The 13,768-nt window shown below is 39.8% G+C and overlaps 1 protein-coding gene across 4 annotated transcripts in view; it reads left to right on the plus strand.

The window, feature by feature from the left end:
- The window catches only part of BRAF (B-Raf proto-oncogene, serine/threonine kinase), an 89,091-nt gene that overhangs the window by 40,196 nt on the left and 35,127 nt on the right, over positions 1-13,768 (plus strand). For all 4 annotated transcript variants that reach the window (XM_049821512.1, XM_049821509.1, XM_049821510.1 and 1 more), the window contains exons 4-7: positions 4,556-4,659; positions 5,402-5,504; positions 6,807-6,955; positions 8,092-8,211. In XM_049821512.1, the coding sequence (XP_049677469.1) occupies positions 4,556-4,659; positions 5,402-5,504; positions 6,807-6,955; positions 8,092-8,211 (476 nt within the window). The remainder of the gene's footprint in view (positions 1-4,555; positions 4,660-5,401; positions 5,505-6,806; positions 6,956-8,091; positions 8,212-13,768) is intronic.

The following is a 13,768-nucleotide window of genomic DNA, read 5'->3' on the forward strand; positions in this document are numbered from 1 at the left end:
TTGATGGAATTGATAAACCCACTGGGGTTCCTGCCTGCCTGCTGTGCTGGAGCTGCCAGCTCCAGGCAGACAGCCCGGGTGCTCGGTGGGTCGGGGGGCTGTGCCACGCCAGGGCTCCTGCTCCCTGCGTTCCCAGGCTGCGGGGGCCACACGCCCTCCCTCCGGCTGGGGTGAGTACAAAGCTGTTCTGAAACTTCTGCTTCAGGGAGCCTGTCTGTTAGCCGGAAAAAAATAATTTGTTTGGGTTTTTTTTTCTTGAGATGGAGTCTCTCTCCAAATCACTTTCTTGGAGCGGGATTTTTCTTTAATTTTGCCACAATTTGGGTGTGAGAAGAGGATGGTGGGGGGAGGAGAGGCTTTAGAGGGAATGCTTTGCAGGGTGAGATTTCTGCTTTACAGCAGGCGCTGGTAGGGACTGAAGGAGGGGGCTGAAGGGCTACATGCACAGATGGTGATGGAGCATACTGTACCAGTCTGGGAAAATGATTAATCAATACTACAGGGATTTATTCTAGTATTTAGTTCTTTTAATTTAGCCTTCTGTTTCTCTGCTCAGGAGTTCTGTAAAAGAATGTTCTAAATGTGATGCTGATTCAGGATCCTGGTGATTTTTGAAAGTAATCAAAACAGTTCCCTAACTGCTTTTTAGCTGGATCTTCTTGCAAATGGCAGTGAAGAGAACAAATGTTCTATCCATGTTTCTAATTGCAAGTTGCATAAATATGGCTAGGATTTTGATGAAGGGGACTTGTGGAAGTAATACTGAGGAACAGCGAATCATAAGTGAGCAAGATGCTTTAATGCACATTTTTCATAGTCCTATTGCACTTGAGTTGATGTGGGCAACCTTCATTCTGATACTTCCCAAGTTTTGAGAGCTTGCCTTTCTGATCTCTTAAAAGGAAGCCTGTAACTTCATAAATCTTGTTTTCAGCAAAATTAACAAGGCAAAAAAAAAAATTACCTGAAGTGTCATTATTTACGCTAGTGTAATTAATAGAGGTGAAGCTTTTAGGTTCCTGATAGCAGATCTTTGCTTCATGAGGTGCTGGAGATTGTTATTGCCCTTTATGGGAGATCAGTGCTGGAGGAAGAAAATGTCTTCCAGTGAGCACAAGGCTCCTTCCCTTTTTCTCTTCATCTCTTCTTTAATGTTGGTCACCTTTTCACTGCTTGGCTTTCCCTCCTTGTCCTGTTCCATTCCTTCACCCAGGTCTAGGCTCTACTACCCTGGTTTCTTTTAATACTTACCGCCTTGAAGTTTTCTGTCTACGCTAGAACCTCTTCCCCTCTGTGCTCAGTTCTAATGCTTCTGTTAGGCACTCCCTTCCCCCTCGTGCTCCTTGTCCAAAACGACCTGTCTTGTCTCCTAATCACAGCACGAAAGCTTCCTGATCGGGACGTGCTTCCATTGCCTTCCCAGCTGTTTCAACCAGTTCTTCCCTACGTGGTAGTTCATCGTATCTCTGTTTCCTGCCCTCTGCCTCATTTAGCTCTTCGGTCCATCTTTCCTCTGTCCTGCTTGGTTGTTTCCACCAACCTGCTGATGGCATGCCCTCTGCCAGTATACACGTGTTTTCCCTGGTCAGTTCTTAAGTTTGTCCTGCCCCTCTCTTCCCATTTCTCCATCATGCCCAGCCACTTTCCTGGCTCTCTTTGTTCCTCTTTTTCCCGCCACGGTCTGTCTGTCACCCTCTCAGTATTTTAATTTCTTCTTCCTTCGTGGATATCAGTGGTGAAGTAACTGAGGTTGCTGGAAAGGTAGACCTGAAGTGTCTGGGGGGGCTTTACCTCAATGCAGTGGGAGCTGTACGTAGAGGAAGAATAGCCTTGAGCGACAGAACGCTTGCTTGCCTCCATTGAAATGGCTCATGATTGGACCCGATGTGTGTGGGAGGTTGGAGCACAGGTCTGAAATCCTCAGAGATTTTAGTCAAATTCTTAAAAATATTTACTCTGTATTTGTAAATGCATATATGTTGGAGCCAGGGAGGACTTGTCACCCAGCACTGAGAGGACAGACAGGTTCTTTTAGGGATCCTTGACAGAATGATGATGGTACTAAATCGTAGTTACAATTAAAGCTTTATTTTCTTAACAGGATATTATGATTATTGTAGCATAGAACTTATGATTAGAATGGCACAGGATTTCTACAAGCAGAATCAATATTCTACAATTTATAAGTAGTGCAATACAGAACTTGCAATACAACTTACAATTTCTAATCACCTGGACCCTCTGCAGATCAGGTCAAATCTTTAATACATGGTTTGATGTATCAACATAACAATCGTAATCTAGACTTGAAATTCATATGAAAGAATACGAGTCACTCCCTCAGTCCTCGGAGGAAGCAGAGGACGGCAGAGGCATCCCTGGCCACGGCAGCGGGCCCCTGGTCTCACTGTCCAGCAGCAGCTCCGGTCCAAGTTCCCCCCTTGGGACTGGGAACTGCTCGGTTTTACAGACAGTGCTCTGGGTGCTGTTACGCTTCCCTGTTCTGTGGCGGGGCCATCACCACCGCTTGGTAGCCCCAGGCGCCTGGGACCTTCAAGGCCAGCAAGGGAGGGAGTAATCGGCCTGGCGCCAAGGAACCTTGAGGCCAGTACGGAGGGGAAGAAGAAATCCGTTTGGTTTGTCTCTTGGTTCACAGGACCTTCGGGGCCTCATAATGAGGAGAAAGAGAGCGAATTGTGACCTGCTCGGTCACAGAGAGTGGCTGCTTGCCTCCTAAAATGGTCCTAGTTATGCTAACCACATTGCCGGCATCAGGAGCCGGGGGTACCGGTCACAGAACGACCCTTTGAACAGTTGGTTTCAGTGTGAACAATGAGTTTGGTAGCGACTTAAACAACAGAGGGCTGAGTTTTACAGTGGAAAGTTGTTGACTATATTGATGATAATAGGCACTCCCAGGCTCCCTCTTAATAGCAGTGACAGGCATTAGTAGCAATTAGGGTTGTTTTATGCTGGAGGAATGACCTACAAGTGATTGAAAGCCAGAATGTTAACTGCTAGGATGGGAAGAAGTTACTTAGATTAATAAAAAGATGCATTAAGAAGTAATGGAATGCGTAAAACAAAGTCACTTAAGGCAGAATGTCAAGATTGTAAAGCAGTATGCTATAGGATGTTTTTTCCAAGGAATTAGCAGAAATTCTTTTTCAAATGTTTGTGTATTGACCAGATGAAATGCACAAATACCCTTTAAGAAGCACTTTCATGTTAATGGAAGATCATGAAGCAAAATACTCCTTTAATTTGTCTCTTCTAAGAGAGCACGTTTGAGTTCTAGAAACACAATATATAGCGTAACCTCAAGTGGTGTTCACAAAGCCACTTGAAATAGACTGCTACTTTTCACTGTCATCCTTAAGTAGGGCATAGGGCCCCTAAATACCCATGGAAATCTAAGTGCAAGGAGCAAAAACTAGGCTCTGATCCAAAGCCAGCTGAAGCTGATTAAGAGACTGCTTTTGGTGACCGAGGCCTCTGGCTTAGGCCACTAGCAAGCTAGAATTGAGTCTCAGGTGTTCAGACAGACTTTTTTGGTTGCTTAAGTCTGTGGGTTTTTCTTTTGATTCACGTTTGAGGTGCTGTCCGTGATTATAGGAGGTGTCCCAGTATGTATACCACCTAAAGTGTTACATATTTTCACTATTGAGTTTTAGAAATAGTAAATGGGTAATACTCAACACCTTAACTACACTTAATCACCAGATTATGTATTGTTCTGGTTTTATGGCTTGACACTATACACTGTTAAATCACAGGTATACCTAGTGATGATATACTTAGTCCTTTAAGATATGCATACAGCTAGAATAGAGTATAGGCAAGGAAAATATCTCTACTTTGCATAGTTTGCAGGTTTTTGTTTGGCTAGTTTTAGTGTGCTTCTCCATTCTTCCCCTCCTGTTAGATACTTAAACTTTTCAAATAGGGAAATGGAAGAGAGGACTATGTTTTTCAAATAGGAAGTGTCTGTAGAGTTGCAAATAGAGGTTAAAGTGAGAGGTGATGGTCTGCCTGACTCATATGATTGTTTTATTTTACTTGTTTGCATGCTTATCTTCTATTTTGGAAATAGAAAATAGAATGCTTACATTTTATCATAATGTTTTTTTGAGTGCAGTCCAAGTTAGTTCTTTCATTTTATTTCCACTTGGCATGTTGCCCCACTTAGTTTTACAGCTTGGCCTGAACTTTTTATACATGTATGTAGTTATTAGTTATCTGTGTGCTGTGTCTCCACTTTCTTCAAGTTGAGAAGAGTTGGAAAGTCACTTCTGGAGTTGGGACAAGATTTCATTCCAAACATTAATAGAAATGAGAGCTTGTTCTCTCTTCTAGCTGAGCTAGATTGCTTATATACTATTCACCAATAAGATTTTCCACAGTACAAAAAACTTTTTTAAAAACTCTTATCTAGCATTCTGTAAAGCATCATGAAAAGTGGGTTTTAGCGCTTGAGGGTCAAAATGTTTGCATTGGTTTGGGGAGGATAAATTGGAACTTGTTTTAATTAATTTCTTTTATGTTTGACCTTTAGGTTCCAGCAAGATGTGGAGTGACAGTCCGAGACAGCCTAAAGAAGGCTCTGATGATGAGAGGTCTTATTCCAGAATGCTGTGCTGTTTACAGAATACAAGATGGGTATGGTTTGTGTGTGATTGTTTTTGCTCTTAGAATCTTTTCTTGGAGTTACCCAGTATGGCCAATTCTATCCAACATTGTGGAATTTGTTTCCAAAGTTCAGAATGATGTGATACTTTACACTAAAACAATTTACGCCTTGAAGACATGTCTAAAAAGAATGGTAAACTCCTAGAAAAAGAATTAATCACTTCAAGAACAGGTATAGTACGGAGTAATATGCTGTATAGACTGCTGGCAAAACACTCATTAATCAAACTCATGCTAATCAAACAAGTATTAAATAGGTTTTGTTAACTTTTGGGGGTTTATTTGACTTGGTTATAGTGCATTCTTAACTGAATATAGGGTTCCTGTGGGGGAAAAAATTGAGTTTCCAGCCCTAAAAAGTTTGTAGGTTATCTTACTGCACAAAATTAGCCATCTCTTTGGAACTCTCACGGAACAGGTGCTTTCACAAGCGCTTCATTTGGTCAGAAAGGTACCTGGCACCTTGGAACCAAGGAATCAGTCATTACTTGAGCTGATTGCAAAAGTGCATTTTGTTCACGTAGTTTGTCCAGGGAAGGTGTGCTTTCCTTGGTATGTGCTGAGCTTAATGTCTTGCCTTTAAAGTTTCCTGCAGTTAGAGACTGGGTAGCAAACCCCCACAGTGCAACTTTCTACCTGATCTCACATCTTCAGCAGGAGACCTGCAAGGGCTTGTGCACTGATGCTAACGAAAGGCTTATTTACGCTTTAGAGAGAAGAAGCCAATTGGCTGGGACACTGACATTTCCTGGCTCACAGGAGAGGAGTTGCATGTGGAAGTCTTGGAGAATGTGCCACTCACAACACATAATTTTGTATGTACTGGTTTTTGTGTGTGCTGGTTGAGTAGGGTTAAATCAACTTTGTACTTTCAAATTCATATTAACAACTTTGAATAATATTTTGTATCTGTGGGATGTGGTGGGGGTTGCCAAAGAAGTTTTTAATCACAATAGCTTAAGTGAATTAGATAGACTAGTAATCGAGGTAAGTGATGTTGGAGTACTTGATCACCCTTAAAACTTTCATGTCTGGATGGAATACACCCTCTAAAACCTATAAATGTAGGGGGTTTAAATCAGCACTGCATTGCAGAGCTGTAATAACAATCTACTATTTTTGTATTGCTGTATCTATAAAATGTATTCTGGGCCTCCCTGCTGGCTCTGCAGCAGCAATTAACTAATGAACTAACTATTCCCAGAGTGGTGCTGACATCATCAGTGATGCTAGTGCACAAATATGTTTTGACCTGATAAGGCACATGTAAATGGAAGCTGCTAAACATAATTCATCTAAACAGTTCCGGCTATATACCAAATCCTGGAAATAATGTTTGTCACATTAAGAAGAAAGACCTTTTATTTAGATGAAAAAAACCCAAAATTCTATTTGCAAGCTATTTAAACTATTTTACTTAAGCTGGTTTGGCTATGGCTAGTTAGCTGAAAGTCTAGTAGGTTTAACATATATTTTTTTTATATCCTTCTGAAATTTTGATTATTACCTGTAGTAATACAACTAGAATGCTTTTATGGCAAGTATTGCTGAATTTGAAAATGAAACTAAATCTCTCTCTCCCCCCCCCCCCCCCCCATAATATGGGGATAATTTATGCTCACCCTTTTGCAATTTTAAGTGTTTCTGAGTTTCAGTAGTCAAAATTGTAACTATATATGTAACCATATAAAAAAGCCATATATAAAAGCCATGTGAGTATTTCCAGTCCTGTGAGTGTTGAATAGAAATGTCACTTGGCTCCTGGAAAAATTAGAAGACGAGATAATCTTTCAGCAGCTTTTGTTTTTATAGGCTGTATCCAGTTAAATTCTGAGCGTTTGTCTCTAGCATGATAATAGTGCGCTGTTTTGCTTCAGATTTGTTGCTGTTTTTCTTACTGCTAGTGAAGTGAAGCATTCATTCCGATAAATAGTTGAAAGAAAATTTTAAAGCATGAAGACTGCTTCAAAAAGGAGACAATCTTTTATGTTAAATCTGTTTGCTATACAAAAAAGTAGCTCCAGCACCAAAAAAAAAGAGGCTTGTAGGTGTATTTGAGGGAGATAAAAGCAAATAGGCTATCAGGTCTCTAATTATGATTATTTTTGACAATGTAGGTACGAAAAACATTCTTCACATTAGCATTCTGCGACTTTTGTCGAAAGCTCCTTTTCCAGGGATTCCGGTGCCAGACATGTGGCTACAAATTTCACCAGCGTTGTAGTACAGAAGTGCCACTGATGTGTGTTAATTATGACCAACTTGAGTAAGTAATCACAACTGGTTTTAAAGTTGAGCCTTTTATTAAGCTTACAACTGTCAGTGATTTCTTATGTTAAATCTGTAATTCAGGAAGTCAGAGGAGGTGCTTGAAAAAAATACAGGAGTTGAACTGTTCTTGTGAGACTGCATAATTCATATTCTTTCTGTGCTAACTCAGACAACCAGTTCATATTTTTTTGCTGGACTATGAAATGCTTTCTTTGAAGCATGAATGGGGTGGCTGAGCACTTGACTGTATCAGACAGACTTCTCATTGTTCACAGTTGTTATTCTTAATCAAAACTGGTTCTTTATTATGTGATGGCTAGGGCCCTGTTTAAATGTTTAGATGTGGGTTTAGATGGGGGTTTGTTCTCTTCACCCTGAAAAAAATGTTAAGAGACACTAGTTTAATTTGGTGACATTGCAGTTGGTTTTACAGTGATTGAAGATAAATCCATTAGTGAGTTTGATGCCTGGGTAAGAAACATAAGAGAGTGTCCCAAACACGTGCTCTTGAATTTAATTATTGATCTATTTGTGTAAGTCTTTGAAGTAGGTTAAGGATCTGGTGTAAACTGGCTCTATGTTCTATTTGATCGGTTTCAGCAGAGGCTATTAAGTCTTTTAAATAGACTTTCATGTAAGGAATCACTTAAAATGGTAGTTTTTTCCCCCAAGAATAAATTTAATTTCTACTTATGTCAGTATTTGTAACTGTTTCCTTGGGCATCTCTAGAATTTGTGCTCAGGGCTTATGGACAACAGTTCTATCCATTTGGCATTTGGTTTTTGGCATTGCGTCAGTGCAAACATTAAAATAAGTTTGTGTACTCAACATATAGGTATGAGTTTTGCATTCTTGAGGAACCAGATGTTTGCAATTTCAACTAAAAGATTAAAAAATTACTTTCTGCAAAAGTATGTTTAAGGCATGATCTTTTGATCCTTTGTTAAGTAATATTTTTAACAGATCTTGTAGATTAATATTCATGTAGTCTATCTAAAATTTAGAATTTGATCAGTGAGGGGTTGGTTTTGGTTTGTTGGTGGGGGTTTTTTCAATCTTTGAGTGTTATATTGTGAAGCTTCTGGGTTTTGCACAAGTTAGGTTGTTTTTGTTTTGTTCTTGTCTCACAGTTTGCTGTTTGTCTCCAAGTTCTTTGAACACCACCCCATATCACAGGAGGAGGCCTCCTTAGGAGACACCGCCCCAGCGTCTGGATCGTACCCCTCAGTGCCCCCCTCAGATTCTGTTGGGTATGACCTTATTCCTGCTGTTTAATAACACAACATTTCAGTACTATATGCTTAGAAACACTCAAAATACTGCTTTGCAGCTCTCTCTACATTTTTGTAATCTGGCTTGTCGTGCAAATATATCCACCTATGCTTAATTTCAAAGAAGTGAATGTTTTCATTAACACAAATTATGTAAATCAGTAGTAACCTAAGTTAAACATGTGCATAAGTGTCTGTAAAATTGGGGCCTTACCTGTTAAACTGATTTCTTCTGCATTGTAGCTGAGACCTGGTCTAAACTGGAAAGATTTTATACTTAAAATTAATACAAACCAAAACTATATCCTCACAAATTCTTCACAAAGATTGGTGTGAACAGATGCCAATTCCAGGTTCCTAATACTGCTTTAGTAGCTTTTCCACATACCCATTGCTTTAGTGTCCTCCAGACCAGCCGTCTTCCTCCTATCTAGATGTTGGGATATACTCATAGCATCTGTTTGCTGCAGATCCAGGTTTTGTAAAATTAGACTTCTAAAAGTTACCACAGCCTCTATCCCCTGTGTTTCCAACAAAGATTCTGGACCCTGTCTCTGTGAAGAGATAAGTGATCATATTCAGATTATGTTCCCAGTAGCTAAGAGATCACTGCCAGCACTAGTAGATAGTTGAACAAATCTCCAGGAAAGAGTAACTCAGGGATGTGTATCACAGTCAAGAAACCTGACGCAGAGTTATTAAGAACACCAAATACAAAAGCCTTCAGAAAAACATTCCTAGGACATGTGTGCTGCATGGAGATGAGCTGAATTTGACAGAGGCTCTCTTGGAATAGTGAGCATTGTGCCCAAACTAAAGCAGAAACACATCTGGAAGCTACACAGGCACCTATGGACTCTAACTAGAAGAGAAATTCCCTGGACAGCCAAGACTATTTTACGAGAGATCAAATATGATGCCTTCCAAGAAAATAGATTGACAGTCCTGCAGAGGGAACTTCATTTGGTAAGTACAAAGAGAGGTGATGTTCTTATTTGTACTATTTTGTGCAGTTTCAAGTAAATTTTGAAGTGCCTCTTCCAGGTAGTGGATGTTGCCTCTGTATCCCGTGGATGTTAGTACAGCAGATTGTGGACAGGGCTGTTGCTGAGGTTCTCTAAGCTAAGCAGGCTCTGCCTTTCTTATGGTACAGCTGAAATTATAACCATGCTAGAACTATTAATCTGTGAAGAAACTTGTTCATAGCAACTGTTAAATGTCTGCAGATGCCAAAGGCACTATATAGCCCCAATCCTAATACTAGTCTATGCTCAATTTTCCTACTTTTCAGTTGCTTCTGCCTCACATTTGTGCTTTCTTACCAGTTTTCGAAAGATACAACAGGATGGATTAACTTAATTGATACATGCACCACTTCAGGCAGTCTTAGTTTTGTGAAGTAAAAACTGAAAGGAAAAACTGAGACCAAAGCTGGTTAATGCCTTAAGGTTTTTAACTTCACATATATAAAAATATTAACATTGAAATATACTTGCCAGTTGAGGTTAAGGAGCTTTTCCTAAGTGTCGCGTCTGTAAATGTTTGTGGTTGCAGGAGCTGTAAAAGGTTTCTAGCTTTCTACTTTTTGCTTTTTTCCTTGCTGTCCACCTCATTATTCAATGGAGAAAAAAAAAAGCATACATCATGCCTTCAAAATTCTGTTTTGAAAATCGTTTATGATTATCAGCTGGTGTTTATAAGTAGTATGCATGTTACAAAGTCATGCATTTTCCCCAAGCATCTATGTTTGTAGTATTTCTTTTCCAGAAGCAGCTCAGATGCTATTGTATGAGCACATAGCACCGTCCATACCTTTCTCCAGTTACCCTTTGCCTTTCTTTACTAATACGTCTCTGCTTTTTAAAGGCATAACTGTGGAAATATTAATTTATCTCAATTTTTTTTAGAGTAAAAAAAAAAAATAAATGCAGGCCTTTTCTATGAAAACATATACTTACCAGTGGTTTTGTTAAAGGGTACTGCTACCATATGGGACAACAGTTCAGCTGGAATAAAAAAAAAAAGTCTGACGTTTGAGGTTATCTTGTATGGGAAGAGATTAAGGGATTGAAATTTGAGAGTTGGGCAATGGGATTGAAAATATGAGGAACTAGCGCTTTATTAAGAGTTATTAGTTTAATAATTGTTCCTTTCATTTCTCTGTTCTCCTAGCATCTTACATGGCACAGCCCACAGAGGAAGGGATGTTACTAATCGTTTGGTTAACATGAGGAAAGAGAAGGCAAACATCCTTCTTCATCTTTAGCCTTGTGAAGGGATTCCAGCAGCAGGCAAAGTGCTTAAAGGAAGGAAGAGTTTGTGTTGCAAGACAAGCTCAAGAGCAAAGGCGTGTATGACATGCTGAGAAGTTCTCAAGAGATCAAATGGAGAAGTTGGAAAGAGAAAGGGACATAAAGGAAAAAAGACCATTGGACATGATGCAAAAGCTGCTAAACATGCTGGAGAACTCTGTTTCACTTTGCTCATGTGTAACATCCTAAAGTAGTCCAGTCCTGTAGCCTTTCATTCTTCCAACTGTAAGCCATAGGCAGTCCCTCCAGATGCTCTTCCCCAAGAGAAGGGAGTAAATACTGTCCCACTTGCGCATTTCTGAACCCCTTATAAAAATGTGTCCGGCCTCCATGTTAGGTCTCTTGTCCCATTTTAGTTTTTTCAGTTTGCGCTATCCTGTTGTGCCAAAGCAGTCATTTTAGCTATAATCTGCACTTAACTGGGAAGAATTTCTAAAGTGTAGGTCTCCCTAATAATAGCCATTTGTAATAAAATTGAAGTACGCAAACTATATATAATACATTGTATTCATTTCATTCATTGCACTATCATAAAGTTTCTTCTGTATCTTTGCTAGTAAAATATGAGCACAGGATTTCTGTGAACCCAGTTCCCTGGATCTTACAGATATATGAAAAGGGGAGAGATTAGCTATTCAGAATATTCCAAAGTTGTCTTTTTCAACTTCCATCCGTTCTCTCAGATGTTGTGATGTTGGGCAAAACTCAGCAAACTCATGAGGCAGATGTTATGGCAGGGTAAGTAACCTGTGGAGTGGGTGGTAAGGGGGTGCATGGTCGGACTTTGAGTAGCACAGAGGCAGGTTGGACTTGATAGAAACTGAAAGTTTCTGCTTTGTTTGGGGCAGAACGCTGCTAGTAAGCAGGTTGGCAACATCTTGGCTCTTTAAAAAGCAGCATTTCCCAACACGCTTGATCTTCTAAATTTGAGGAAGAAAGGGGGACTGTCTGGTGCACCATTCTTGGAAGCTTGCCAGTCCCTGTCTTAGAGCAGGCTCCAGCCTGTGATTAAACACCTCTGCTTTCCTTTCTGTCTTCCAAATGTTCACTGATCATTCTGCCTCAGCTGAAGATGTTTAAATGTCTAGAAAAGCTTCTGAAAAGCCAAGGAAACAAAGACACAGTCTTACAATATTGTATTTAGTACTACAACACCATTTAGATCCCCGTATGTTTTAAGTGGTCAAAACCTTTGTGTTTCATTGCATAAAACAATGATGAACTTTTCCCCTAAAAATTCAGGCACCAGACCTTTTCCAGACCACTCAATGTAAATGTTAGCAAACTTCCTACAATATCCAGTTTGATATGCATTATTGCTGAGCAGAAAAGGCCTGGTACCAGAATCTTTAGAAAAATCATCTGCAGTCTGTACAGCAGGTGAAAGAAACCTCTTGGTCCCCAAGACTTTATTTGCAAAAGCATGCTAGTGAACTGCAACCTGGTTTGGAGGAGTAATGACAGCTGTGGGGGTTCTCTTGATAGCCCCTGGTATATGAAGCTGTCGGAAATTTTAGGAAAGCATTGCTAAACTTTGATCTGCGCCCAGAGGCCAGTATAAATGCACACTGTTGTGATAATCCTGGCAATTGTTTTATACCTAGAAGACAACATGGAAGAAAACAAGTTATGGTATAGAAAAACGCACTAATCCGTATGAAGTTATGACTGTTACAGATCTGTCCCATGATGCTTTTTGACTGACTTCACAGGATGCTGTAAGAGTGATCTTCTCTAGCTTGTAGTTACAAACTTGTACTGCTATCCTTTTCCTCAAGTCAGCATTTGATTTGGGCTTATTGACGATTTCCAGGCTGCAGAGGTGGGGAAAGAAAAAAGATTACTTTGTTTTCTGGCAATGTCTATGGAGTACCACAATAATTAAATTAGAATATGTTCCACCTCCAAAATTTACAGATTACCTGCTTGCTAGTGGAGCAGAAACACCATTGTATCCCAGATCCTTAGCAGTCCTTAGAAACTGCTTGAAAATGGAAGTGCGCTGTGTTCTTCATTAACAGCAGTAACAAAAACCAAAGCCAATCATACTCTGTTGTAAACAAACAAACAAAAAAAGCCTTGGTATGCATATTAGCTTGCAATAGGTTTGGCTTTGGTATGAGTGCGCAGTCTACCAGGTGGATAGCGTGTACTACACTGAGCCCTGTGGCTAAACTGAGATGCAGTTGTTCAGACTGGGAGGCGGAGAAGAAAAATCTCAGTCTAGTAGAGATGCTGTCATTTTAAAAGGGAAATGGCACACCCTATAACTGAAGCTAGGTGAATGTGAATTTTCAGTTTAAGTATTTGCCAAACTACAGCAAAATAAAAATCCAAGCAAAAAAATCTTGAAGCCTAACCAACACTCTTAAGAAAAATCTTTCCTGAGTAGACCAGCTCTTAAATGTATGAAATATCACATTGGTGAGTTAAAGGAAATTGAGTAAAATCTGTATTAAATTTTTCTTCTGTATTTGTAAACTAAACTAACTTCTGTCATTGCAAGTTCTAAGATCTGGCAGAGGTTTTATAAAATTGTTTGTTTATATAAAACTTAGCATGTGTGGGCACTCTTCTGAGTTACCTTCTTCTTCCCCCTGGACCCAATTTTGTAGACACATTGGCACTTGCTGTGATTGGCAAGGGGTAAAAATGTACATCTGTCTGCAATTACTCTTGTCTCCTGACAAAACCTCTTTTCTGTTTTGTCTTGATAAAAAGGGAGGGAACAGTGTGCTTATCCCAAATACATGGTCCAAGGAAAAAGCATGCTGTGTCATACTAACAGAAAAGGTTATAACATATTAAACTGGGATTTGACAACTCTTATTAGCTTGTTGCCTGGGAAGCTGAGAATCGTTTGTTAAAGGAATACCCTCATCTAAGAGGCTGGAAGAAAGTGTGCAAGACGAGGTGGTATAACCTCACTAATATGTCAGAATATTGACGTTCTTATTTGTAGAAGGTCTCCTCTAGCTAGCAGGTTGGCTGTTAACTGCTTACAAAGGCCACAGGAGCAACAGAAACTTGGATTCTGATATTTAAACTGCTGCTCGTTTAAGCTCTGGCCTGCTGTACATGTATGCCACAGTAAACAGTTCTTTGCAGTAGTCATGTTCTGGTCCCCTCTTTTTTGTTGGGTTTTTGGGTTTGGGGTTTTTTTTGACAGTATGTTTGTTGGCACAATGTTTGCATAGCCTACAGAACTAGTTTTGTAACTTGAC

Source organism: Accipiter gentilis, chromosome 18 (genome assembly GCF_929443795.1).
Source record: "Accipiter gentilis chromosome 18, bAccGen1.1, whole genome shotgun sequence".
Lineage (NCBI taxonomy): Eukaryota > Metazoa > Chordata > Aves > Accipitriformes > Accipitridae > Astur > Astur gentilis.